This window comes from Agelaius tricolor, unplaced genomic scaffold, assembly GCF_023055355.1.
Source record: "Agelaius tricolor isolate 1412-34295 unplaced genomic scaffold, bAgeTri1.0.p SCAF_3, whole genome shotgun sequence".
Classification (NCBI taxonomy): domain Eukaryota; kingdom Metazoa; phylum Chordata; class Aves; order Passeriformes; family Icteridae; genus Agelaius; species Agelaius tricolor.
Genome location: NW_027269263.1, coordinates 68,972,628 through 68,997,756, shown reverse-complemented (window position 1 = coordinate 68,997,756; position 25,129 = coordinate 68,972,628). Strand labels below are relative to the sequence as shown.

The 25,129-nt window shown below is 51.9% G+C and overlaps 1 protein-coding gene across 2 annotated transcripts in view; it reads right to left on the bottom strand.

Moving 5' to 3' along the window:
• Positions 1 to 25,129, bottom strand: part of LOC139588599 (collagen alpha-1(VII) chain-like) — a 123,204-nt gene that overhangs the window by 87,996 nt on the left and 10,079 nt on the right. For both annotated transcript variants that reach the window (XM_071424199.1, XM_071424201.1), the window contains 15 exons: positions 23,068 to 23,207; positions 20,730 to 20,913; positions 19,769 to 19,928; positions 19,009 to 19,102; positions 17,832 to 18,005; positions 16,311 to 16,465; positions 14,123 to 14,252; positions 11,425 to 11,541; positions 10,765 to 10,920; positions 9,035 to 9,151; positions 6,040 to 6,186; positions 5,758 to 5,877; positions 3,972 to 4,130; positions 1,751 to 1,879; positions 1,371 to 1,520 (listed from right to left, as the gene is read on the bottom strand). In XM_071424199.1, coding sequence (XP_071280300.1) covers positions 1,371 to 1,520; positions 1,751 to 1,879; positions 3,972 to 4,130; positions 5,758 to 5,877; positions 6,040 to 6,186; positions 9,035 to 9,151; positions 10,765 to 10,920; positions 11,425 to 11,541; positions 14,123 to 14,252; positions 16,311 to 16,465; positions 17,832 to 18,005; positions 19,009 to 19,102; positions 19,769 to 19,928; positions 20,730 to 20,913; positions 23,068 to 23,143 — 2,068 coding nt within the window. In that variant the 5' untranslated portion in view covers positions 23,144 to 23,207. The remainder of the gene's footprint in view (positions 1 to 1,370; positions 1,521 to 1,750; positions 1,880 to 3,971; positions 4,131 to 5,757; positions 5,878 to 6,039; positions 6,187 to 9,034; positions 9,152 to 10,764; positions 10,921 to 11,424; positions 11,542 to 14,122; positions 14,253 to 16,310; positions 16,466 to 17,831; positions 18,006 to 19,008; positions 19,103 to 19,768; positions 19,929 to 20,729; positions 20,914 to 23,067; positions 23,208 to 25,129) is intronic.

Below are 25,129 nucleotides of genomic sequence, written 5' to 3'. Positions count from 1 at the left end.
TGGATCCGTGGAATCCAAGCTGAGGAACCTCATCCACATCTCTCACCACCCACGCCAAACTGGTGACACGCAGAGGGACACGAAAAGAATTCCAGGAAAGGGTGGATCGTCCAGACACATCTTCAAATTCCCCGAAAAACTCATTGAGATGGACTCAGGTGAAGAAGATATGGAAAGGAGCCAGAATTCCGTGTTGGAAGAGGCTGAGCCACAACCTGTCGCCCTGATTTTTTAAGATTTTCCAAGCCTTCTGATGTTTACATTCTTGTCACAAACTTTCTCACACACTTTCTGCAAATAACTCATTCTTTTGCATTCTTTTATGGAGGAGGAGAAATTTGATGGGCTGTTGGTTTGTCCAGTGTCATTGGAGAGGTGGCACTGTCACCCTCCAATCCACTGCCACTTTTAGAAATCCATAAATGTTGGAGTCAGGAAATAAACTTCCCTTTTCTTCACCTTGAGAGCAGCAGTGTGCATGTTTGTGTTGTTTCATGTCCTGTAGTGACAACAATCCAAGGAATTCCCAAAACCTCAGGAGTGCAGGCTGGTGAGTGACCCTGGCTGGTGCCTGCGGAGATGCTCCTGCATTCCCAAGGTGCTTCTGGATAAAAAACTCTGGGAATTGCGTTGATAAATCCAGGATTGTCCAACATGCCAGAAGAATGTGTCCACTCCCTCCCCTGGGAACAGCCAGGGATTGTTGCCACCAAGCAATGAGGGCTGCTCGTGCCTCCACCATCCACAGGATATCCTGAGCTGGACCCACCAGGACCGTGGAGTCCAGCTCTTAAATGGATGAACACGAGGATTGAACCCAAAACTTCGGTGTTTTTATCACCAGGCTCTGACCAACTGGGCCAATCCCATGCCCAAGACCGACCCAAGCTTTGCCTCCCAAACTGAAGGAGGGTTTTGCTGTCGCCATGATATTTTATGAAAAAATCCTTTTGCTAGGATCTTATTCTCCTGAGAAGCTGAGAGGCCTCAGAAATGAAATGTAACCAATGATTATCTGCTGCTGTGGAATGCAACAGGTGCATCTGGGATTGGTCTCATGTGCTTGTTTTTAATTAATGGCAAATCACAGCCCAGCTGTCTCAGACTCTCTGGTCAGTCACAAGATTTTATTATCATTCCATTCCTTTCCTTTCAAGCCTTCTGATGAAATCCTTTCTTCTATTCTTTTAGTGTAGTTTTAATATATAATTTTCTTTTAACATAATATATAAAATAAAATAATAAATCAGCCTTCTGAAACATGGACTCAAGATTCTCAGCTCTTCCCTCGTCCTGGGACCCATGTGAACACGACCACATTTGGTGACCCCGAGTGATGAAAAATTCCCCATTTTCCCAGCAGGACTCACCTGTGAGGTGAGTTAGGGTCACCTCGGGCCCCTCGGTCCTGCTGAACACAGCCCGGACGCTGACCCTGTACAGGGTGTTGGGCACCAGCTGCTCAATCCGATGGGCCAGCACTCGGCTGCCCAGGTACCGAGTCCTGGCAACCTGTTTTCCTGGAGAAAACAGGGATATTTCAGAGCCTGGAGCTCTCTTCCTTCCTCCAAAGGAAATTGCTGCACTGCCCAGAGCTCTGGGGATTATCTCCATAAATAAAACCAGGAAAACAAAGAGGAGGAAGGACCTCCAACAGGACCAAGTTTCCCAGCTGCGGGATCTCTTTCCTACCCCCCAAGGTGGGGTCAGGAATTTGGGAAGGTGCCTGGAATGTCCTTTCCCTGCTCACCTTTTCCTGCTCCCACAGGGCTCCAGCTGAGTTTGAATTTGGTGGCAGCGGCTGTGGCACTCCAGGCCAAGGACAGGCTGGTGCTGGTGTGGGACGTCACCTTGAAGTTGGAGACTGATCCCAGAGGAGCTGCAGGACGGGGACAACATCAGGAGCGCCCTGACTCCTGCCCAAGGGCTCATCATTAATGAGTCAAAATTATATCCAAGAGTTTTTCGATATAATCGAGTTCTTTGTTTATCCTTGGTGTCTCCTCATCCTCACCTGGAGAGACTCCACTCCCTGAGGTCATCAAGGAGCACGATCTGCCTTAGATCCAGTGGGACCAAGGCCAGGCCTGGCCAGGGTGATGGGGACAACATCAGGAGTGTCCTGATTCCTGCCCGAAGGCTCATCATGAATGAGTCAAGATTATATTGAAGGGTTAATGAGTCAAAATTGTATAAAAGAGTTAAAAATGGCCTCTTTGTTTATCCTTGGTGTCTCCCCATCCTCACCTGGAGAGACTCCACTCCCTGAGGTCATCAAGGAGCACGTTCTGCCCTAGATCCAGTGGGACCAAGGCCAGGCCAGGCCGGGGTGATGGGGACAACATCAGGAGTGTCCTGATTCCTGCCCAAAGGCTCATCACTGACATGTTAATTAGTAAAAATGGTATAGATGGGTTAAAAATTGCTTCTTTGTTTATCCTTGGTGTCTCCTCATCCTCACCTGGAGAAACACCGCTCCTTGAGGTGATAAAGGAGCACATTCTGCCTTAGATCCAGTGGGACCGAGGCCAGGCCAGGCGGTTCAGGGATCCATGGAGTCAGTTCAGGAGATCCATATCCCAGTTTCCCAGGTGAAACACCCGCCCAGAGCTCTCCTGGCTGTGGAATATTCCCTGTTCTCTTCCCCACAAGGGTCAGATCACTTTCTCCACGTGGTATTCCAGGGTTTCCAGGCACCTGCTGCCACTTCGGAACCTTTTCCAAGAATTCCCCCTCTGCTTTTGGATCAGCAGCACTGCCCCTTCCCTGCTCCCAGGGCAGCCCAGAGGTTTGAGAGACAGGGACAAGGTTTGTCCATCACCTTTCCCTATTTGACACAAAGGGTTTGCACCTGCTGCCTCTTGCCCAGGGAATCTGATCTCCCGGAAGGATTCCTTTGGAATTATGGAATTCTTTAGGAAGGGGACAGCCCTTATCACCAAGCAGAAAGGACTGCGCTAGGATGTCCCACCCTCTTCATCTTCCTATGGCTTCCTACAGCAGATTTTACCCAGATTTCCTATTTTTCAGATTTTTTTTTTTCAGGTGGATCCTAACAATTTTGAGGGCTCAATATTGGTGTGAAATTTGGGGTATTTGGAAGATCAGTGAGTTCAGATTGGGCACTTCACCACTGGGGAGAGACTTTGGATGAGGGAGAGTGGCTTTAAACTGAACCAGAGCAGGTGGAGGTTGGATTTTGGGAAGGAATTCCTGCCTGTGAGGGTGGGGAAGCTCTGGCACAGATTTCCCAGAGAAGCTGTGGCTGCTCCATCCCTGCAAGCATCCAAGGCCAGTTTGGATGGGCAACATGGGATAGTGGAAAACGTTGGAACAAGATGGGCTTCCAACCCTTCCAAACTTTCCAACTCTTCTAACCCTTCCAAACCTTCCAACTTTTCCAACCCTTCCAAACTTTCCAACTCTTCAAACCCTTCCAACACTTCCAAACTTTCCAAACCTTTCAACCCTTCCAATACTTCCAACCCTTCCCACTCTTACAACCCTTCTAAACTTTCCAACTTTTCCAACCCTTCCAACCCTTCCAACTTTTCCAACCCTTCCAAACATTCCAAACCTTTCCAACCCTCCCAAACTTTCCAACCCTTCCTAGCCTTTCAAACTCTTCCAACTTTTCCAACCCTTCAAACTTTTCCAATCCTTCCAAACATTTCAAACCTTCCAACTTTTCCAAACTCTTCCAAACATTCCAACCCTTTCAACTCTTCCAACTTTTCCAAACTCTTCCAAACATTCCAACCCTTCCAACTCTTCCAGCCCTTCCAACTTCTTCCAAACCTTCCCACTCCTCCGACCCTTCTAAACTTTCCAACCCCAACCAATCTGGGACCTTACAAACCCGAAGCTCTTCCGGAGCACAGGGACAGCCCCAGTCAGAGACACACGAGGTCAAACCAGATACTCAGAGGTTACGTCCTGTAGCAGTTCCTCCATCCTGCCCCTGCACTCACCTGTCCTGGCCGAGGTGGTGACGCCAGGGCCCTCCCCGGGGCCGAAGAGCACGGACAGGGAAATGACGTACTCGGTGTCGGGGGCCAGGCCGCGGAGCTGCTGGGACGTCACCGACCTGCCCAGGGACAGGTGCCGGGGACGGTCCTTGCCAAAGAACTCTTCGGGAGAGAAAAGAGAGGAGAAAGAGGCTGGGGAGGAGCTCTGTGGCATCCTGGGAAATGCACCGCGTTCCCTCGGCCGGAGGACACAAGTTACGAGACAATCCAGCAGGAATTTCCTCACAGAGGACACAAGTTCCAGGACAATTCAGCAGGAATTTCCTCATGGAGGACACAAGATCCAGGACAATTCAGCAGGAATTTCCTCATGGAGGACACAAGATCCAGGACAATTCAGCAGGAATTTCCTCACGGAGGACACCTGCACGAGGACAATTCAGGAGGAATTTCCTCATGGAGGACACCTGCTCCAGGACAATTCAGGAGGAATTTCCTCATGGAGGACACCTGCTCCAGGACAATTCAGCAGGAATTTCCTCATGGAAAGGGTGGTCAGGCATTGGAAGGGGCTGCCCAGGGAGGTTTGGAGTGCCCATCCCTGAAGGTGTCCAAGGAACACCTGGATGTGGCACTTCCATCACAAGGTTGGGATTGGGCACAGGTTGGACCTGGAGGTCTTTTCCAGCCTCAGTGCTGCTGGGATTCCATGCGTCCACCAGGGCAAGGGAGAGTTTTCCTGTGGTTATTTATTTTGGAATTTTAACACCTGAACAATCCAAACCAGTTGAGAGGGACTGAATCCAAACCATCTCACATCCAGAGAGCACAGGAATCTGGGAATGCTCCCTGTCTCCTTCCTGGGCTCTCACACTGTGTGGGGCTGGGGCCAGGTTGGTTCCTTGTAGGAAAGACATTCTGTGCTGTTCTTGTGAGCCAGCAAAGGCTTCCTGATGATAAGGAAAGCCCCTTATCTCTCCTGGGGAAGACACCAGGGTTGTCACCATGGAGATGTGATGGAGGAGGGAAAGTTAAGAGATACAGACTCCAGCTGGCTCACAGAATGACTCCCTGATCACCCACTGAGAACTTTGTTTCCTTCCTATAACCAATGGGCAGTAAATGTGTCTGTTAAGTGAATGTAAATATCCTGACAAAGTATAAAAGCAACATGTTGCTGTAATAAATCTCTCTTGTGTCACAGACATCTTTTATGAAAAATCCTTTCCTTAGGATTTTTCCTCCTGAGAAGCTGAGAGGCCTCAGGAACAAAATGTAACCAATGGTTATCTGCTGCTGTGGAATGCAACAGGTGCATCTGGGATTGGCCCATCTTGGATGTTTGTAATTAATGGCCAATCACAGCCCAGCTGGCTCGGAGAGAGAGCCAAGCCACAAACCTTTGTCATCATTCCTTCCTATTCTATTCTTAGCCAGCCTTCTAGTGAAATCTTTTCTTCTGTTCTTTTAGTATAGTTTTAATGTAATATATATCATAAAATAATAACTCAGCCTTCTGAAACATGGAGTCAGATCCTCGTCTCTTCCCCAATCCGAAAACCCCTGTGAACAGGGTCACACTCTTGCACCCTTCTGAGGGAGCCGTGGCACTTTGTGCTGTGTCGTGCTCTATAACGACATCACCTCAGGGCCAGGAATAATCCCTGGCTTCAGCTCACGCTCTGGAATTGTGGGAGAGGCTGCTTGGAGCAGTTCATGAGCTGGACCCGCCCCACTCCCAGCACTGCTGAGGTTCTCCCGTTCCAGGGAAAGCAGAGGTGGATCTCACCTGGTGTTGGGCCCCAGGCCAGCCGGTACCCGGTGGCTCCCATGACTGAATCCCAGGACACCAGGAGGCTGTTGATGGAAATCTCGCTCACTTTCAGCATCTGGACAGTGCTGGATGCCACTGCAGGAGAGAGGAGATGCCCGGCTCCATCGAGGTCCCAACAGCTCCGAAGACGTCCCCAAACCCAACAATGCAGAGAAGTGACCGAAGTGACACCAACTCTGCGCCAGCACCCCCCATGTCTGCATGGGCTGAGTGCCACCCCTGCTGCAGGACACTCACCCGTGGTGGCTTTGCCAGTCACCATCGGTCCCTCGATGTCCCCAAAGATGGGGTTGATGGTCACTGTGTGCTCCATGCCCGGCTCCAGCCCCTGGATCATGTAGTAGCTGTAGGAGCTGCCCAGGGTCACGTCCTGGATGCTGCCCTCTGTGAAGGGAACGGTGTCCCCTGGCTCAGACCGTGTCCCCTGGCTCAGACCCTGTCCCCTGTCCCAGCTCCTGTCCCCAGCTCCTGTCCCCTGGCTCAGCCCCTGACCTCCCCTGTCCCAGCCCCTGTCCCCACTCGTATCCCTTGCTCAGTCCCTGTCCTCCCCTGTCCCAGCTCCTGTCCTCCCCTGGCTCAGTCCCTGTCCTCCCCTGTCCCTACTCATGTCCCCTGGCTCAGCCCCTGTCCTCCCCTGGCTCAGCCCCTGTCCCCACTCGTGTCCCCTGTCCCAGCCTGTGTCCCCTGGCTCAGCCCCTGTCCCCTGTCCCCACTCGTGTCCCCTGGCCCAGCCCACCCCACCGGGACCACCCCGGGTGGGTGCAGGTGGAAATAACCCACATCCACTGGGAAGAGCTCAAGGATCACCGAGGCAACTCAGGATTTGCCAAAAACAAGGAAAACCCCAAACCGGGCATGTTGGGGTCTGGGAGCAATCCCATAAAGGTTCCAGAGCCTGCCCAGCCCTGGTGACTCCGTGCTGGAGCCATCCTGCCTCCCCTGCAGGAGCTGAAGCCAGCGATGCCCCAAAGCCCAGTTGTAATGTCCTTGTTGCGGGCTAAACCCAGCTCAGCTGAACGGGCCCAGCAGGAGAAGAGTTAAACCCGAATTCCTGCGGATCCACCCGCGATTTCCAGCGGCAGGCAGCAGGATGTGGAGGAAAACCTCTAAAAGAGGGAAAACGCCTTTCCCCCTTTGGTCACTGGATGGTGCCACGTCCCCATTTTCTGTTCCAGCAGCACCAGGAGCTCCATCCCCCTTTTCCCACCTGCTCTCCACATCCCCCACCTCCAGTTTGGACTCATCTAATCCCGGTTTTAAAAGCCGGACGAGTAAAACCAAACCCCTCCCGTGCAGCAGGGTCCGGATCCCGTCACCACATCCCGAATCCCGGGATGGGGTGGGGTTTGGGAAGCGGACCCAGAGTTTGGGCTCATTTTATCCCGGTTTTAAAAGCCAGACGAGGAAAACCAAACCCATCCCGTGCTTGAGACAGGCAGCAGGGTCCGGATCCCACCACCACATCCCTAATCCCGGGATGGGGTGAGGTTTGGGAAGCGGACCCAGAGTTTGTGCTCATCTAATCCCGGTTTTAAAAACCAGACGAGTAAAACCAAACCCCTCCCGTGCAGCAGGGTCCGGATCCCACCACCACGCCCCGAATCCCGGGATGGGGTTTGGGAAGCGGACCCAGCGGCCAGAGGGGGCTGCCCTTGGGATTTTCCACCCCTGGAATTGGGGTGAGCTGGCGCCAGGTGCACAAGCAGCTGGAAATCCGGGGTGGAGGTGTTGTGGTTGTCTCCCTGTTCCCGCAGTGTCCCCATTCCCAGACAGAGCTGCATTCCTAGCTGGGATATTGGGCACAGCAAACTGCTGAGGTTTGGGCTCATTACAAAGCCATAAAAGCTGGTTTATGTCTTCCCTATGAAGGTTTTCCCCTCCTGGTGACCTCTGGAGCTGTTCTCCCACCTTTTCCGGTGGAGATGTCTCCTTCCACCATAACCAGGGGAGCTGAGGGAGAGGAAAACGTGGTTTTTGTTCAAAGCCTGGGTGTCCTGACACCCCTGAGCCCCAGAAACATCCATCTCCCAAGGCCAAAATCTGCCATCAACCTGGAATTTCTCACTCCTGCTCCCTCTCCCAGCGCCACAGAAAATGTCTTTGGGTTCAGGGCAGGGGAAAAGCTCCAGCTGAAAAGGTGGATCTGTCTCCAAACTCCCAAATTTGCCCAAAAAAATGAGGATTCTGGGGGATGCAGCCTGGCTTTAATGCTGCAGAGAGAAAAGCCACGAGCACAGGCACTTCCTGTGTCCCCCCAAAAATCACATACTCAGTTGTCCCCCCAAAAAAGGGGTGACCCCAAATACACTCAGGGCTGTGCAGCTCTGCAGGGAGGGCTTTCCCAGCTCCTCTCAGCTATTCCAAGGCTCCTCATGGAATAATAATTCCATGCAACAAGGTTGGATATCCACCAGCCTGCTCCATGCAGGGCCACAGCAGGAAATTTTGCTTCCATGGCAGAGAAAACGCCACCGGTTACAAACCCCCCCAAAAAAATCCCAGTTCCCTCTGGACACAGATGGAATCCAATCCAATCCAAAGTGCAACCAACACCTTGGGAATTTCACAGCTCCCACCTTTCCATGACCTGCTCACTGATACATACCTCCAGCCCTGTCTGTACCTGCTGATGTCCAGGTGAGCCTGAATCCCACCCATCCATTCCTGCTGATGTCCAGGTAAGCCTGAATCCCACCTTGTACCTGCTGATATCCAGGTGAGCCTGAATCCCACCCCATCCATACCTGCTGATGTCCAGGTGAGCCTGAATCCCACCCTGTACCTGCTGACGTCCAGGTGAGCCTGAATCCCACCCCGTCCATACCTGCTGATGTCCAGGTGAGCCTGAATCCCACCCTGTCCATTCCTGCTGATGTCCAGGTGAGCCTGAATCCCACCCCATCCATTCCTGCTGGTGTCCAGGTGAGCCTGAATCCCACCCTGTACCTGCTGATGTCCAGGTGAGCCTGAATCCCACCCATCCATACCTGCTGACGTCCAGGTGAGCCTGAATCCCACCCCGTCCATACCTGCTGATGTCCAGGTGAGCCTGAATCCCACCCTGTACCTGCTGATGTCCAGGTGAGCCTGAATCCCACCCATCCATACCTGCTGATGTCCAGGTGAGCCTGAATCCCACCCATCCATACCTGCTGATGTCCAGGTGAGCCTGAATCCCACCCCATCCATACCTGCTGATGTCCAGGTGAGCCTGAATCCCACCCATCCATACCTGCTGATGTCCAGGTGAGCCTGTATCCCGTTGCTCCCCGGACAGGGCTCCACCGGGCCTGGAGCGTGTCCGTGGTTTCATTCTGCAGCACCAGGTTCTCCACAGGCAGGAGCTTCACTGGAAGGAGGATGGAAAGAAAATTTCAGAGCATCCACTCCGCTGTTTGTCCATCAGTGTTCCCCTGGCTCACCTGGGTGGAGGGAACACCTGAAGGGAGGTGGCCGGGTGGGACTGGGCTCTGCTCCCGCAGAATGAGGGGCAGGACAAGCGGGAATGGCCTCAAACTCTGCCAGGGGAGGTTCAGGTTGGATTTTGGGGAAAACCTCTTGATGGAAAGGGTGGTCAGGCATTGGAAGAGCTGCCCAGGGCAGTGGTGGAGTCACAGTCCTGGAGGGATTTCAAAGCCACGTGGATGTGGCACTTGGGGACATGGCTGGGGATGGTTGGATTCAGGGATCTTAGAGGGCTTTTCCGGCCTTAACGATGCCAAGAGAGGGATTTCCAGGAGCTCCTGCCCAGGGGCTGAAGGCATCTCATAAACCAGAGTTGGAACAGCCCAGTCTGTCCCTGTCCCCTGTTTGGGACCAAACAGCCTTGTTTCCCCTCCTGTTTTGCACCCACACTTCACAATCTCCCACATTCCCCCAAACTGCAGGATGGCACTGAGGATGTCCATGTCCATGAGGGAAGAGTCAGGATGGAATTGGGAAGGTCCTGGTGCGTGAGGGCACCAACTCTGAGGTGGGGATGGTTGGATTCAGGGATCTTAGAGGGTTTTTCCAGCCTTAATGATTCCCTGAGAGGGATTTCCAGGAGCTCCTGCCCAGGGGCTGAAGGCATCTCATAAACCAGAGGGAAAACAGCCCAGTCTGTGACTATCCAGGATGAAAACATCCCTGAGCACCAACCTTGTGAAGTGTGGGTGCAAAACAGGAGGGAAAACGATCTCCCACATTCCCCCAAATTTTGGGATGGCACTGAGAATGTCCATGTCCATGAGGGAAGAGTCAGGATGGAATTAGGAAGATCCTGGGGCTGGGGACAGTTGGATTCAGGGATCTTAGAGGGTTTTTCCAGCCTTAATGGTTCCCTGAGAGGGATTTCCAGGAGCTCCTACCCAGGGGCTGAGGGCATCTCATAAACCAGAGGGAGAACAGCCCAACCTGTGACTATCCAGGATGAAAACATCCCTGAGCACCAACTTTGTGAAGTGTGGGTGCAAAACAGGAGGGAAAACAATCTCCCACATTCTCCCAAACTTCAGGATGGCACTGAGGATGTCCATGTTCACGAGGGAAGGGTCAGGATGGAATTGGGAAGGTCCTGGTGCGTGAGGGCACCAATTCTGAGGTGGGGATGGTTGGATTCAGGGATCTTAGAGGGTTTTTCCAGCCTTAATGATTCCCTGAGAGGGATTTCCAGGAGCTCCTACCCAGGGGCTGAAGGCATCTCATAAACCAGAGCTGGAACATTCCCATCTGTCCCTGTCCCCTGTTTGGGACCAAACAACTTTTGTGAAGTGTGGGTGCAAAACAGGAGGGAAAACGATCTCTGACATTCCCCCAAACTTTGGGATGGCATTGAGGATTTCCATGTCCATGAGGGAAGAGTCAGGATGGAATTGGGAAGGTCCTGGTGTGTGAGGGCACCAACTCCGAGGTGGGGACAGGACAGCTGGGGACAAAAGGGACCAACCACGGTGGGGACAAAAGGGATGACCCAGCTCTTACACGTCCTGCCCAGAGCAGCCACGGGCTGGCTCGGGCCCTCTGGATACACGGCGTAGATGCTGATGCTGTATTCCCTGTCCTCCTGCAGGTTTTCCAGCAGGTGGGAAGAGACATCGCCCCGCAGGATCTGCTCGAAGGTCACCCCGGGCTTGCTGGCTGCAAAATCAAGGAGAAAAGGGACGGTGAAGCCTTCCCAGGAGGATAAACCCCACCAGGGAGGTCTTCACACCATGGAGGCGGCTCAGGGGCCTGGTTGGAGCCTCCCAATCCATGTGGTGGAATTCTGGCTGTGCCGTGCCAGCCCTCAGATCCCACGGAGGGGAGTGGGAGGCATCCCAAACTCATCCCAAATCCCCCCCAGAGCAGGCACTTGGGAGGGAAAAACATCTGGATGTGCCAGGGCAAACAGGGAATTCACAGTGTCATCCTTCAGCTTGTTCTTCCAAGGAAAAGTCTTTCCAAGGACTCTCCTCCATGCTGGAAGAACCACAATATTTGGAAATGTCTATCCTGGAACTCTTTCCAGAGTCATGCCAGGAGTTCACAGCACCTTCCCTTGGATCATTGCTCCTTATAAAGCAAACACCAAGAAAAAATAAGAAGAATCAATTAAAAATGGATTAAAATTAATAAAATTAATAAAAAAATGATAAAACTCACCCCTGGGGATGTAGATCTTGTAGCCCTCCAGCTTGCCCAGGGGAGGTGTCCAAGCCACCCTCAGGCTGAAAAGCCCTTCTTCTATCACACGGAAATTGGTGACTGGAGGCACAGGAGCTTTGGGGACACAAAAACAGGGCAGAAATGGAGGTGGCAGTGCTGGAATGCTGGAAAAGATCCTTGGAAAATCTTTTGTCTTCAGGGACAGAGAGACACAAAGAGGAGAAGCAACAACTCTGGTTCCTTAAAACCAACAATCCCCCTCCCTACCAACTCTTTTTCCACTGGAAAATAGGGACAGAACATCCCAGGGCAGAAAGTTTGGGAGTTTTCTCTGGGAATGCTGTTGGGATCTGAATTATCCTTTCACAAGCAGAGGAAATCTCCCCTGGGCAGGGGACACTCCGCAGCTCTTGCGGACTGGGCAGGAATCAAAGCCATGAATCAAAGCCTGCTTTGCTCCCACGGCCACAATTCCAAGGGAGAGGAGCCCATTTGGATCCAGCCAGCCAGGGCAGACGGATTTATGGCTCCTGCCTCTGGCTTCGTGTTGGGGATAATAAGAGGAGAGATCAAATGGCTTTATTTCCACCCATAAAGACATTCCATCTTCTTGCTGGCAAGTACAGATGAGCCAAACCTCATTGAGGAGCTTTATTTATTCATCCTGTCAGAGACCTTCCCTCGAGAAGACAAACAATTCCGGGCGGTGCAGGGGGTGAGGGGAGGGAACAAAAGGCAAGGAAGGAAGGAAGGAAGAATTCTTCACAAAACCCCTCGGGCTAAGCAGGATTGGAGCTTCATCCCGGGAGCAGAGTGGGATTAGTGAGCTCTGAAAATCCCTGAAAGCAGAGGTGATGAAAGTCCAGTGCCACTTTCAAACGTTCTCCTGGCATGTCCCCATGTCCATTCTTGGGAATGGAGATTCCTGCTTTTGGTGGGGACACCCCTCAAAGCCACTCCTTTATTTATTCATCCTGTCAGAGACCTTCCCTCAAGAAGACAAACAATTCCAAACATGGAAGGAGGGGAAGGAGGGGAAGGAGGGGAAGGAGGGGAAGGAGGGGAAGGAGGGGAAGGAGGGGAAGGAGGGGAAGGAGGGGAAGGAGGGGAAGGAGGGGAAGGAGGGGAAGGAGGGGAAGGAGGGGAAGGAGGGGAAGGAGGGGAAGGAGGGGAAGGAGGGGAAGGAGGGGAAGGAGGGGAAGGAGGGGAAGGAGGGGAAGGAGGGGAAGGAGGGGAAGGAGGGGAAGGAGGGGAAGGAGGGGAAGGAGGGGAAGGAGGGGAAGGAGGGGAAGGAGGGGAAGGAGGGGAAGGAGGGGAAGGAGGGGAAGGAGGGGAAGGAGGGATTCTTCACAAAACCCCTCGGGCTAAGCAGGATTGGAGCTTCATCCCGGGAGTGAACCCCTTAAACTGTGAAAATCCCTAAAAGCAGAGGTGATGAAAGTCCAGTGTCACTTTCAAACCTTCTCCTGGCATGTCCCCATGTCCATTCTTGGGAATGGAGATTCCTGCTTTTGGTGGGGACACCCCTCAAAGTCACCCCTTGAGGGTCAGCAGAAGAGATTTGCCCCTGGACATTGGTCTGGGTGAGTGACATCAATCTCTACCTCAATAATTGGGTGGGGTTTTTTTTGCTAATTATATTACAATTACTTTAATATAATTACTATAGTATAATTACTTTGATGAAGTGCACGATTCTGTCCTATCCTGGTAGTTTGAGTTTCTCTACTGTGCAGTAAATAATTTTGATTAAGATCTTTTAATCTACTCATTTATCATAAGAAATCATTACTTTTAATATAAATTTTATATAATCTAAATAAACCTGGTTTGCCATCTTTAATCCCTGGACAAAGTTCAACCACACCTCTATAATTCCTTAGATTTAATGCATTGACAACCTGGGGCTGGGATTGGATCCAGCCCCATCCAGGCTCCTCTTGGAGGAGTTTGGAAAGCCAAGGAGCTTCCTGCACCTCAGGACTCAATGGAAGCTTCTCTAATAAAATTTGAAGCTCCAAGCCCATGCCACCATCCATCCTTCATCCATCTGTCATCCATCCATTCCTCATGCTTCCATCCATGTCTCCATCCCCCTATCCATCTATCCTGCTATCCATCCCACCATCCATTTCTCCCTTCCTCATCCATCCATCCCACAATCCATCCATCCACCCACCCACCCTCCTTTCCTCCCACCATCCCTCCATCCTTCCAAGCCTCCATCCCTCATCCATCCATCCATTATCCATCCATCCATCCATTATCCATCCATCCCTCCCTCATCCATCCATCCATCCCTCCCTCATCCATCCATCCCTCCCTCATCCATCCATCCCTCCCTCATCCATCCATCATCCATCCATCCATCCCTCATCCACATCCATCCATCCCTCATCCATCCATCCATCCCTCATCCCTCCATCCCTCATCCCTCCATCCCTCATCCATCCCTCCCTCCCTCATCCATCCATCATCCATCCATCCATCCCTCATCCATCCATCATCCCTCATCCATCCATCCCTCATCCCTCCATCCATCCCTCATCCCTCCATCCATCCCTCATCCCTCCATCATCCATCCATCCATCCCTCATCCCTCCATCCATCCCTCATCCCTCCATCCATCCCTCATCCCTCCATCCATCCCTCATCCCTCCATCCATCCCACAGGGCTGGCCAAGGGGACACTCACCCGTTTTCCCTTTGGTGGCTGCTGGCTCCCCGAGGGCCCCTCCGTAGCTGGCCCTCACCGTCAGCACGTATTTGGTGCTGGGCTTCAGATCTGTCACCAGCACCGTGGTGGTGTCCCCGTCCACCTCCATCTGCCACACAGGGGGGACAAGGGACACCGGTGTCACGCCCACAGCAGAAGATCAGGCCGCCCTCCACACCTGCTCGAGGTGACTTCCATGGGCGGGAGCCTCTTAAAACCCTCACCCCGATGTTGTGATCCTCAAATTGTGGAATAACCCGGGAAATAGAGCGTGGAGAGTGCATTAAGGGTAAAGGTGATCTCAAATTCCTTTGAAGAAAATGAAGGGAAAACAACCAAGAAAGTTCCTTTTTAAGCTCAGAGAAGGAATTTTTGATGTAACCTGAGGGCAGGAGATGGAAACAGAACTTCAGGATCTCATAATAACAGGGAAAACACAGAAGCTGCCAAGGATGATCTTTCCAGTTAAATACAATTTTAATAATTAATACAATTAATAATCTCCACCTTAATAATTTAAGCTTTCATAGCTTTGTTCTATTATCAGGAATCAAAGCTTTTAGGGCAAGTATCTTCTGCCCTTCAGTGTAACTCCCAAACTTTGTGCTGTGTGGGATGAGCTGGAGCACACGGCAGCATCCCTCACACAAGGACATGGAAAGTCCCAAAATCCACGGAGATCTCACCAAAATGAACAGCCCTGGCAGCAGGAGGAGCAGGAGATGCTGCCAGAGAGGCTGGATGGGATGGAGTGGTGGCATCATAAGATAAGGAGAGAAAGGATTGGATATCGGGAAGGTTGGGTGCCACCCCCTAACCCAGCATGACCTCCCAAAATTGGGAGCTGGAACCCAGCACTGGGAATTGTAACTGATGAATCCCATGGGGGATCCACTCCCATGGAGGATCTACAGCTTCAAATCAATCCTCAGGAATTCCTGCCAATCCCGCTGTGCCCAGGATGGCTGAGGGATGAGGCTGAAGGATCCAGGACGGCTGAGAGATGTGGTGTCACCTCCTAACCAGGCTGTGCCCTCGGCATGGGATGACCCCACAACACTGGGAAAGGAAACCCAACATTGGGAACCGAGGCCCAGCACTGAGACCTGAAACTGGCAGATCCCATGGTGGATCTACAGCTTCATGTCAAGCCTCAGGAATTCCTGCTAATTCCACTGTGCCCAGGGTGGCTGAGGGATGTGGTGCCACCTCCTAATCAGGCTGTGCCCTCAACATGGGATGAACCCACAACACTGGGAACTGAAACTTATGGATCCCATGGTGGATCTACACCCATGGTGAATCTCCACCTTCATTCCAGCCCTCAGGAATTTCCACCAATTCCATTGTGACCAGGATGGCTGAGGGACATGGTGCCATCTCCTAACCAGGCTGTGGGATCAACATGGAAAAACCCCACAACATTAGGAAAGGAAACCCAGCTTTGGGAACTGAAACCCAACACTGGCACTGAAATTGGTGGATCCACACTTTCACTTCAACCCTCAGGAATTCCTGCCAAGCCCGCTGTCACCGGAATGGCTGTGGGACGTGGAGTGACCGCCCAACTGGGCTGTGCCCTCAACATGGGATGAACCCCCAACATAGGGAACTGAAACTGGTGGATCCCATGGTGGACCTACAGCTTCACTTCAAGCCTCAGGAATTCCTGCCAATCCTGTTGTGTCCAGGATGGCTGAGGGACGTGGTGTGACCTCCTAATTGGGCTGTGCCCTCAACATGGGATGAACCTCCAACGTTGGGAACCAAAACCCAACATTGGGAACCGAAACCCAACACTGAAAACTGAAACTGGTGGATCCCATGGTGGATCCACACCTTCACTTCAACCCTCAGGAATTCCCACCAATCCTCCTGTGCTCAGGATGTCTGAAGAACATGGTGCCACCTCCCAACTGGGCTGTGCCCTCAACATGGGGTGACCCCCACAACATGGGGAACTAAAACCCAACATTGGGGACTGAAACTGGTGGATCCACACCTCCACTTCAACCCTCAGGAATTCCTACCAATCCCGCTGTCACCAGGACGGCTGTGGGACATGGTGTCACCTCCTAACTGGGCTGTGCCCTCAGCATGGGATAACCCCACAACACTGGGAACTGAAGCCCATCTGGGGCCCTGTAACACGGGAACATGACCCTACCTGTCTCTGGTGCTCCGGCTGCCCCGGTGGCAGCGAGGGGTGGACGTGGATGTGGTACCCGGTCACCCTGCCCGTGGCTGCCACCCACGAGAGCCTCAGGGAGCTGTGGCTGTGCTCGCTGACACGCAGCTCCCGAGGGCCCAGGATCTGCTCAGCTGCAAGGGCACAAAGGGAAGAGTTTGGATTGGATTCCACCACGTGTGGAAGTTCATGGACGGAGTCAACGCATTCCACAAGAGAAAGCCATGGGTGTCACTCAGGTTGGGAGCACAGGGACACCTGGGGTCTGTTTACAGGCAGGAGATGATCCAGCAGGAATTTTTTTTTTTTTTGGCGAGTTTTTTGACAGCACAGAGCAAGAAACCAAAATTTTTTTTGGTTACACTTCCCCAGTGAACACCTGGTTAATGCAAGGGGCAGCAGTTCCTCCCTGCCCTACTCCTTCCCAACGCTGGAGAAATCTGCCAGGAAGCTTGGACTCTCCATGGAATGTCACAGGGAGCCTGGATTTTCCATGGAATGTCACAGGGAGCCCTGAAGTGCTGCAGAACCACAGAAGAGGCCCAAAAAAAAAAGAGACCCTTTAAAGCCTCAGGTGAAGTTCTCCCCATTTCTGCCCCAAGCTTTGAACTCAGCTTCCCATGAGCTCCTGAGCCAAGAAGGGGCAGGAATTCAGTGCCATCACCTCTGGATTCGCTGCACTGTCAGGATCTCTTTGGAAATATATTTGGAGACCTCTTTTTGGAGACCTCTTTGGATCTCCAGCAGGGAATGGAGTTCTTCCTCAGACCCCAAGCTGTGCTGCCAGAATTCCCTGTGACAATCCCACAACAAAATACCCCAAGGAGCAGAAATGCTGCTCCATCCCATCGCTGCTCCTTTTGTTTGATCCAGCAGCCAAATCAAAAAATAAAAAAATAGGGATACCAGGATCTGGTATCCCTTAAAAAAAATTTAAAAATAGGGATACAAGAATCTGATATCCCTTTAAAAAATAAAAAAAAAAAAATAGGGATACCAAGATCTAGTATCCCTTAAAAAAAAAAAAAATCAAAAAATAGGGATACCAGGATCTGGTATCCCTAAAAAAATCAAAAAATAGAGATACCAAGATCTGGTATCCCTTAAAAAAACCCCAAAAAATAGGGATACCAGGATCTGATACCCCTAAAAAAATAGGGATACCAGGATCTGATACCCCTAAAAAAATAGGGATACCAGGATCTGGTATCCCTTAAAAAGAAATCAAAAAATAGGGATACCAAGATCTGGTATCCCTTAAAAAAAAAAATCAAAAAATAGGGATACCAGGATCTGATATCCCCAAACAAACCATGGAGAGGCAGCCACAAGGAAAACACCCAGGACCACTGTCCCCAGGCAGGAGCTGGTTGCTCCTCTGGGATCACCCAACCCCTCCAGCTCCCCCAGAGGGACGTGGGAAGTTCATCCCCATGGAAGCACACTCAGAGGCTGGTTTAGGCAGATGGAAGGCAGGATCAGGGGAGAAGCCGGACACACCTTGCACCCTGTGCTTGACAGGACGCGGTGGCTCCGAGGCGGTGAAGCAGAGCCTCCGAGAGAGTTTGGGAGCCACGTCTGGGAGCAGCTGGAAATCCTCCACGTGAAGCAGGTGCTCCGCGGTGGGATCTGAGGCAATCCTGCCCAGCTCGTTCTTGTCAGCATCCTTGATCCCTAGGGGAGGGAAAGAGGACATCAAACATCATCCACGGGGTAGGCCAGGCTTTGGAAAGGGGGAGAAACGTGCTGGGCCTTGAGTTTGACACCAATTTTGGGTTGTGCTGCCAAGGAAGAGGAGGGAACAAGGAATGGAGCCTCAAGATGGAAGGGGGAAGCAGAGGAAGCCTCTTCCAGCAGGGAAAAGAGGTCAGGATTTCTCCAGAGGTGCCATAGAGATGTCTCAGTGCTGGTAATGGGCTGAGAGGTGGGGAAAACAGGAACGGGGCAGGATCTGGCCTTGTCCTTCCCATTGGGTACAGAGGCATTCCTGTGCTGAGCAGACAATGGGATTTTGGGGGGCTGTTTGAAAATTCCAGGGTCTTCCTGTGGTTGAAAAAAAAAAATAAAGGGGGAACAACCCACCCAACAAACCAATCCTTCCCCAATTTCCATCTCACATTGGTTCAAATCAACCTGGCTGCTCTTTGTATCAAAATCCCACCACCATTCCTGTCATTCCCTGGGATATTTGGGGAAGGGAAGGATTTGGATTTAGCTGGTGGAATTTCACTCTTGGGGATGGGGGGAGCAGTGGAATCCTTCCTCACTCATGGAATTATCCCGAGGCACATTTTTGAGTCAATCTCTGAGTCCCTTTAAGAGAAAACTTCAGAAGCAAAAGCACTTTCAATTTTTTTTTTTCTCTAAATGTGACATCAAAACATTTTGACTTTTATGGAACCAATTATCAAACCCCTTCTGAATTCCCAAGTGGCTTTGACAGGTACAAAACCACAGATTCTCACTGAATAAATCAATTTTTAACAACAACAACAAAAATATCCAAGAACACAACATTTTCCTGGACTTGTGGGAAAGGCTGAGCCTGGGGATGGGAGCAGTTTTCAGGAAGAGGGTGTGGTGAATCAAGAATGGTTCCTGGGGAGAAGAACGAGGGTCGGTCACACAGGAGAAGAAGGAGGGCTGGTCTCACAGAGGACTTGGTGGCCACACGTACCCACAGCAAACACTGTCACCCCCCCATCCTGCAGGATCCGGGCTCCCTCTTCCACGGAATCGCTGGATTTCCCATCCGTGATCAGAACCAGCGCCTGCAAGGGTTGGGATAACAGCCAGGGAAAAAACGGGCGCGACATCAGGGGGGTCACAACGGGAGCTGTGGGGTTTTGCATCCATGAAATCCCTCTCTCGGAATGAAATCCTGCACAAACCCCACACCTCTGAGGAGGCTCCCATGGAATCGTTGCCATGAGCTGCCCCTCTGAGGACCTTCCCTGCAGGGCCCTCCTGCCCTTGTGTCTCATCTCTGCTTGGGGCAGGAGCTCCAGGAGGAAATTCCTGCCAGCACAGGGAGAGGATTCATCCCTACAAGTCCTCGTGAGCAGCTCTCAAAAGGTTTGGATTGGACACTAGGAAAGAATTCCTCCCTGTGGAGAGGGACACCTTGCAAGATCATGGAGCGGCGGGACAAAGTGGGAATGGCTTCCCACTGCCAGAGGGCAGGGATGGGTGGGACCTTGGGAAGGAATTCCTGGCTGGGATGGAATTTCCAGAGAAGCTGTGGCTGTCCCTGGATCCCTGGCAGTGCCCAAGGCCAGGCTGGATGGGGTTTGGAGCAGCCTGGGATAATGGAAGATGTCCCTGCCCATGGCAGGGGTGGCACTGGATGATCTTTGAATTCCCTTCCAACCCAACCCATTCCATGATTCTGGGATGACCCAGCTGCTCCCTGGACAGCACCTCAGGAGCTCGCCCACCTTTGCTGCCTCCTGTCTCAGGGTGTCCTGGTGGGCCAAGGCCTGAGCTGCAAAAGCCAGGGCTGAGCCTGTTTGGAGGCTGCTGCCTTTGGAGGAGAGATCCTGAGCTGCATCCAGCCTTTCTCTGATGGTCGCGTAATCCGTGAGCTCCACACTCATCCTGGGAATGGGAGACGGGGTAATAAAGAGCAGGGGGTGCACGGAAAATGGCCATAACCAGCAGTAACATTGAAATTTAGTTTTTTTTCCAGTTGCTGAGAGAAGCTGTGGCTGCCTCTGGATCCCTGGAAGTGTCCCAGGCCAGGCTGGATGGGGCTTGGAGCAGCCTGGGATAGGGGAAGGTGTCCCTGCCCATGAAAGCTGGAATGAAATGGTCTTTAAGGTCCCTTCCCACCGAAACCATTCCATGGATTTAACTCATCCCAGAAAGTTCTCCTCACAGTGGCCAGGGGAGTGCAGGGAACGAGCCCCAGATCCTGGTACCACGACCAAGGACCTAAAGCTTGGAATTTGGGTGTTAAACCCATCCTTCCTGCCCTGAACTCAGAATTTGGGTGTTAAACCCGTCCTTCCTGCCCTGAACTCAGAATTTGGGTGTTAAACCCATCCTTCCTGCCCTGAACTCAGAATCTGGGTGTTAAACCCGTCCTTCCTGCCCTGAACTCTGAATTTCGGTGTTAAACTCATCCTTCCTGCCCTGAACTTGGAATTTGGGTGTTAAACCCATCCTTCCTGCCCTGAACTCGGAATTTGGGTGTTAAACCCATCCTTGCTGCCCTGAACTTGGAATTTTAACGTTAAACCCATCCTTCCTACCCTGAAAGAATTCCCTGTGGCCGAGCACCTCTGGTTGGCTCTGCTGAGGGTCCAAGCTCCTGCTCAGAGGTTCCCCAGAGCTGCAGAATCTCTTCACCCACGAGCTGGACCCCAGAGGTGGCTGGAGGAGGATGCTCAGACCCACCTTGGTGTCTCCCCATACAGAGCCAGGCCCAGCTGGACTCCTCCTGTCCCCGTCCCCGCGCTCTCGAAGGACCTGGCCACGCTCCCGATGAAATCCTGGAGCAGCCGGGAGCTCTCCTTCCCTGCGCTTCCCTCCGAGTGCCCCACCAGGAACAGGACCTCGGCCACCTCTGCTGTCCTGCAGGCTGGGGGACAAGAGGGACAGACAGGGAGGCTCGTCCCACACCATGGAGTGAGGGACACCCCCAGAACCACCCGAATTCCCAGGACACCCAAGGGAGGGAGATGGAGAGACCATGCTTAGGTGCTTCCCAGAGTGTTGTGTTCTCCTTAATTTCCTCCTAATCCTTCATTTGGATGTTTGGACCCAGGAGAAGCTTCTCATCCAGAGATGCCCCATCCTGGGAAGTCTCTGAGGCCAGGATGACCTGGGACAGTGGAAGGTCCCTGTCCATGGCAGAGCTTCCTCCATCCATCCTGGTTTTTGAGAGTCTTCCTCACCCCACCCTCATTTGCATCCGGGGATAATGAGGAGGAAAACAACAAATAAGGGATTCCAAAGGGTGGGATGGGGCCCTTTCCCCTATAAGAGTGACAATCCCAGCTCATTCTGGGGGCTTTCCCTTTTTTTTTTTTTTGTGGGGGGGCAAAAATTTCCCAAAACCTCAGAATTCCTGCTTGGATCAGGCACCCAGAACTGTCATGGGAAATGTGGGATGTTAAAGATATTTGGATTGGTACCTTCTGGAGGAAATCCCACCCTGGACAGCTCTATCAATCACAGGGGGATAGGGTGGGAGTGGGAATTTTCCATGAACATCCCGTTCCATCCATCACGGCTTTGCCAGAGACATCTCCAAACTTTGATTTATTACCCTGCTCCCAGCCCGGAATTAAACAGTGCCAGAGTCAAGTTCCTTGGTTAATTGATGGACAGCAGCTTAATTAAGCTAATTTCCAAGCTGATGCTGAAGATTCCATTAACTCCTTGTTGAATTTAATGGATCTAGATGGATCTGCACCTCCAAACCTGGGGGTTGTTGGAAAAAGGAAGATCCCACCCAGCCTGGGACAATCCTGGGAACTCTGGGGGATGCTCCCAAGGATCTCCCCCCATGAGACCAAAAATACATCCATGAGGCTCTTCCCTGGAATTCCTTTTCCTCCTGCTTTTTGGATCCAGCCCCTCATCCCCAAAAGGTCCTTGTGGGCCTGCATGGAGCTGGGGAGGTGAATCCTTGTGCCATCCCAACTCCCTAAAAACCAGGAAAAGGATTCAAGGCTTCCTTGAGGTTTTCCCTCTCCCATTTCCCATGTGGTGGCTGGAACCAAGTCTTGGAATTCAGAGGGGATTTGTTTTCCCTTTCTCCCCACTTTCCTCTGGAGCAGAGGCAGGACGCTGAGCAGAGCCCTGATTTCTCCATGAATCCCGGAGCAGGAATTCAGGCCCTGAATTCAGGCCCTGAATTCAATGCCAGCGCAGGAATTCAGGCCCTGAATTCAATGCCAGCGCAGGAATTCAGGCCCCGAATTCAATGCCAGCGCAGGAATTCAGGCCCTGAATTCAATCCCAGCGCAGGAATTCAGGCCCCGAATTCAATGCCAGGGCAGGAATTCAGGCCCCGAATTCAATGCCAGCGCAGGAATTCAGGCCCCGAATTCAATGCCAGCGCAGGAATTCAGGCCCCGAATTCAATGCCAGCGCAGGAATTCAGGCCCCGAATTCAATGCCAGCGCAGGAATTCAGGCCCTGAATTCAATCCCAGCGCAGGAATTCAGGCCCCGAATTCCATCCCAGCGCAGGAATTCAGGCCCTGAATTCAATCCCAGCGCAGGAATTCAGGCCCCGAATTCAATCCCAGCGCAGGAATTCAGGCCCCGAATTCAATCCCAGCGCAGGAATTCAGGCCCCGAATTCAATGCCAGCGCAGGAATTCAGGCCCCGAATTCAATCCCAGCGCAGGAATTCAGGCCCCGAATTCAGGCCTGAATTCAATCCCCGAGCAGGAATTCAGGCCCTGAATTCCTCCAAGGATCTTCTCTGCAGGGCCCTCCTGCCCTTGTGTCTCACGTCTGCTTGGGGCAGGAATTCCAGGAGGAAATTCCTGCCAGCACAGGGAGAGGATTCATCCCTACAAGCCCTGAATTCCTTTGGAGGTGCTCTGTTATCCACACGATCCCAACCCAGGAGGATCCTGAGCAGGAATTAAAGGCACCACAGCTCCACCCTGACAGATCCATGAGTGGATCCAGGAAAATCTGCTTGGAAAAGGGATTTTCCTCCCCGAAACGCCCCAGGTGCCGCACCCATGGTGACCCAGGTGTCACTTGTCACTCACCTTCATGAGCAGCCCCAGCTCGGAAGGGCCCCATGGCCACCACCAGGACAAGGATCTGGATCTGGGCACACGACATTTCCCTTGGGAAGCAGCTCCTGGGAATTCCTGGAAGCCAGCACAGAGCCTGGAGAGCCCCTCACCTGCAGAGGGAAAGAGGTTGGAGCTGGGGCCACCTGAGGGTGACGCTCCCACCCACCCTCAGTGCCGGGAAAAGTTTTTCTCCTGCTGAAAAGGCTCCTCCTGGCTTGGAAAATTGGGATTGAAATCCATAAATCCTTGAATTCCTTCATTTCTTCTCTAATGCTGAGAGTTCAGCTTTGCCCCTCCTTTCCCAGTATCAACCTGAGGCAATGAAGCCCAAATGGGAATATTGGTGGTGGGATAAAGGCAGAAGAAACTTCCCACTTAATTAATCTGGGAGAAAAAGCCTGGAAAATCAGATTTCAGCAGCATCCAACCCTGATCTCCAGGCTCCTAAATCCAGGATGAACTTCCTTGAGGATCCAGCCCACCATGCCAGAGGAGTCTGGAATTTTGGTCATTCCTGGTGGTTTAATGACTCCCCAGAACTGCTGCAGAATTCCCCCTCTGGAAAACAGGGAATTCTCCCTGTGGAGCAGAAGTGGTGCTGCCAAAAGGAATTTTATTCTTTTTTAATGGGCAATCAAATGTTCTTCTCCTGCTCCAAGCCTCACCTGCTCCCAGGTAAACATGGACAACTTCCAAGGTGGAAATTATGGATTCAGGGAGGAAAAAAAAAAAAAAAAAAATCTCAATAGCTTCATCCAGCTTCACTCTTTTCCAGGGATTTCATTCCAATTAACACCAGGGATTAATGAGAATAAGGAGTCCCTCTAAGATTCCTGTGACAATGAAGGTCCCAGGAGTTTAGGATGGAGGATTTCAGCTTGGAAGCATCCAGGGGAAAAGCAGGGAAACACCTGGTGAGTCCTGGGAATGACATCCAGACCCTCCTCTCTTTTTTCCTGCTCCATGGTGACTCCCCACAAATCAGATTTTCACACTGAAAACACCTTTTTAAGCTAAATTTAGAGGCTTTTCCAAGCAGAAAATTCCAGCGGGGTGTTTCTTGGGAAGATCATCTCCAGGCAGAACCTTCCTCCCTCTCCAAGAAGCACAATTTGAGGGGAAAAAAATGTTGGATTTGCCCATGCAGCTGCTGCAAACAGCAAGGGAGGGGTTTGGTGCCCTGAGCTCCAAATTCCTGCAAGAAATCCCAGGAGAGGAGGGAAGGTTTGGGGTGGGTGACTCCAAAGGGGAATTTTGTTGGGAATCACCGCTCATCAGATAGATTAATGGAATAAAGAATGGGATATCTGCAGTTTTGTCACGTGGGGCGTCCGGGGGGGATGTTTGTACGTCTGTTTTCCCTTAAAAAAGGTGGAATGGGATTATATATTCTCAAAAAGGGAATATCTCCAGGGAAGCAGGATCCATGGCCAAGGAGGGGGGGGATTTGTGGGAAAATCGTTGGATTTGAAGGAGGTGGGGGTTAAAAAAGGGTTGGGAAAGTGATGGATGAAGAGATTGAGTGCCTGGCTGGCAGCCAGGGCTGCGCCGCTCCGGTTCCTCCAGCTGGAACTTTTCCAGGTTATTCACATTTCCAAGTGCTCCTGAGGGGAACAGGAGCTGGGACAAAGGGAACAAAGATCCCGAAGGTTCTGCATGCCCTGCTCTCGGGATCTCCAGCTGGTCAGAGTGACCCCAAGGTCAGTTAGAAAGTCTCTTTTTCCATTCTGGCAGTCGAAGAAGGAGTCGGAGCTCTTCTGTTTTCAGTCTCAAGGTTGTTCATTGTTTCTTATCTATAAAATTCCCTCTCTGGCCTGCTGAGGTCTGTCCAGCAAGTGTGCAATATTTACCATAACTTCCCAATACCTATCACCTATGTTAGACAGCAAGCTTCTGCCTTAAACCAATCCAGAAGTGCAACCATCACCCAGAAGATGGAGGCCAAGAAGAAGGAGAAAGGCTGGACATGCCCAGATGCCTCCATCTTGCCCCCTGAACCCCCATGCTAAAAACCCCAAAATCTATTTTTCAC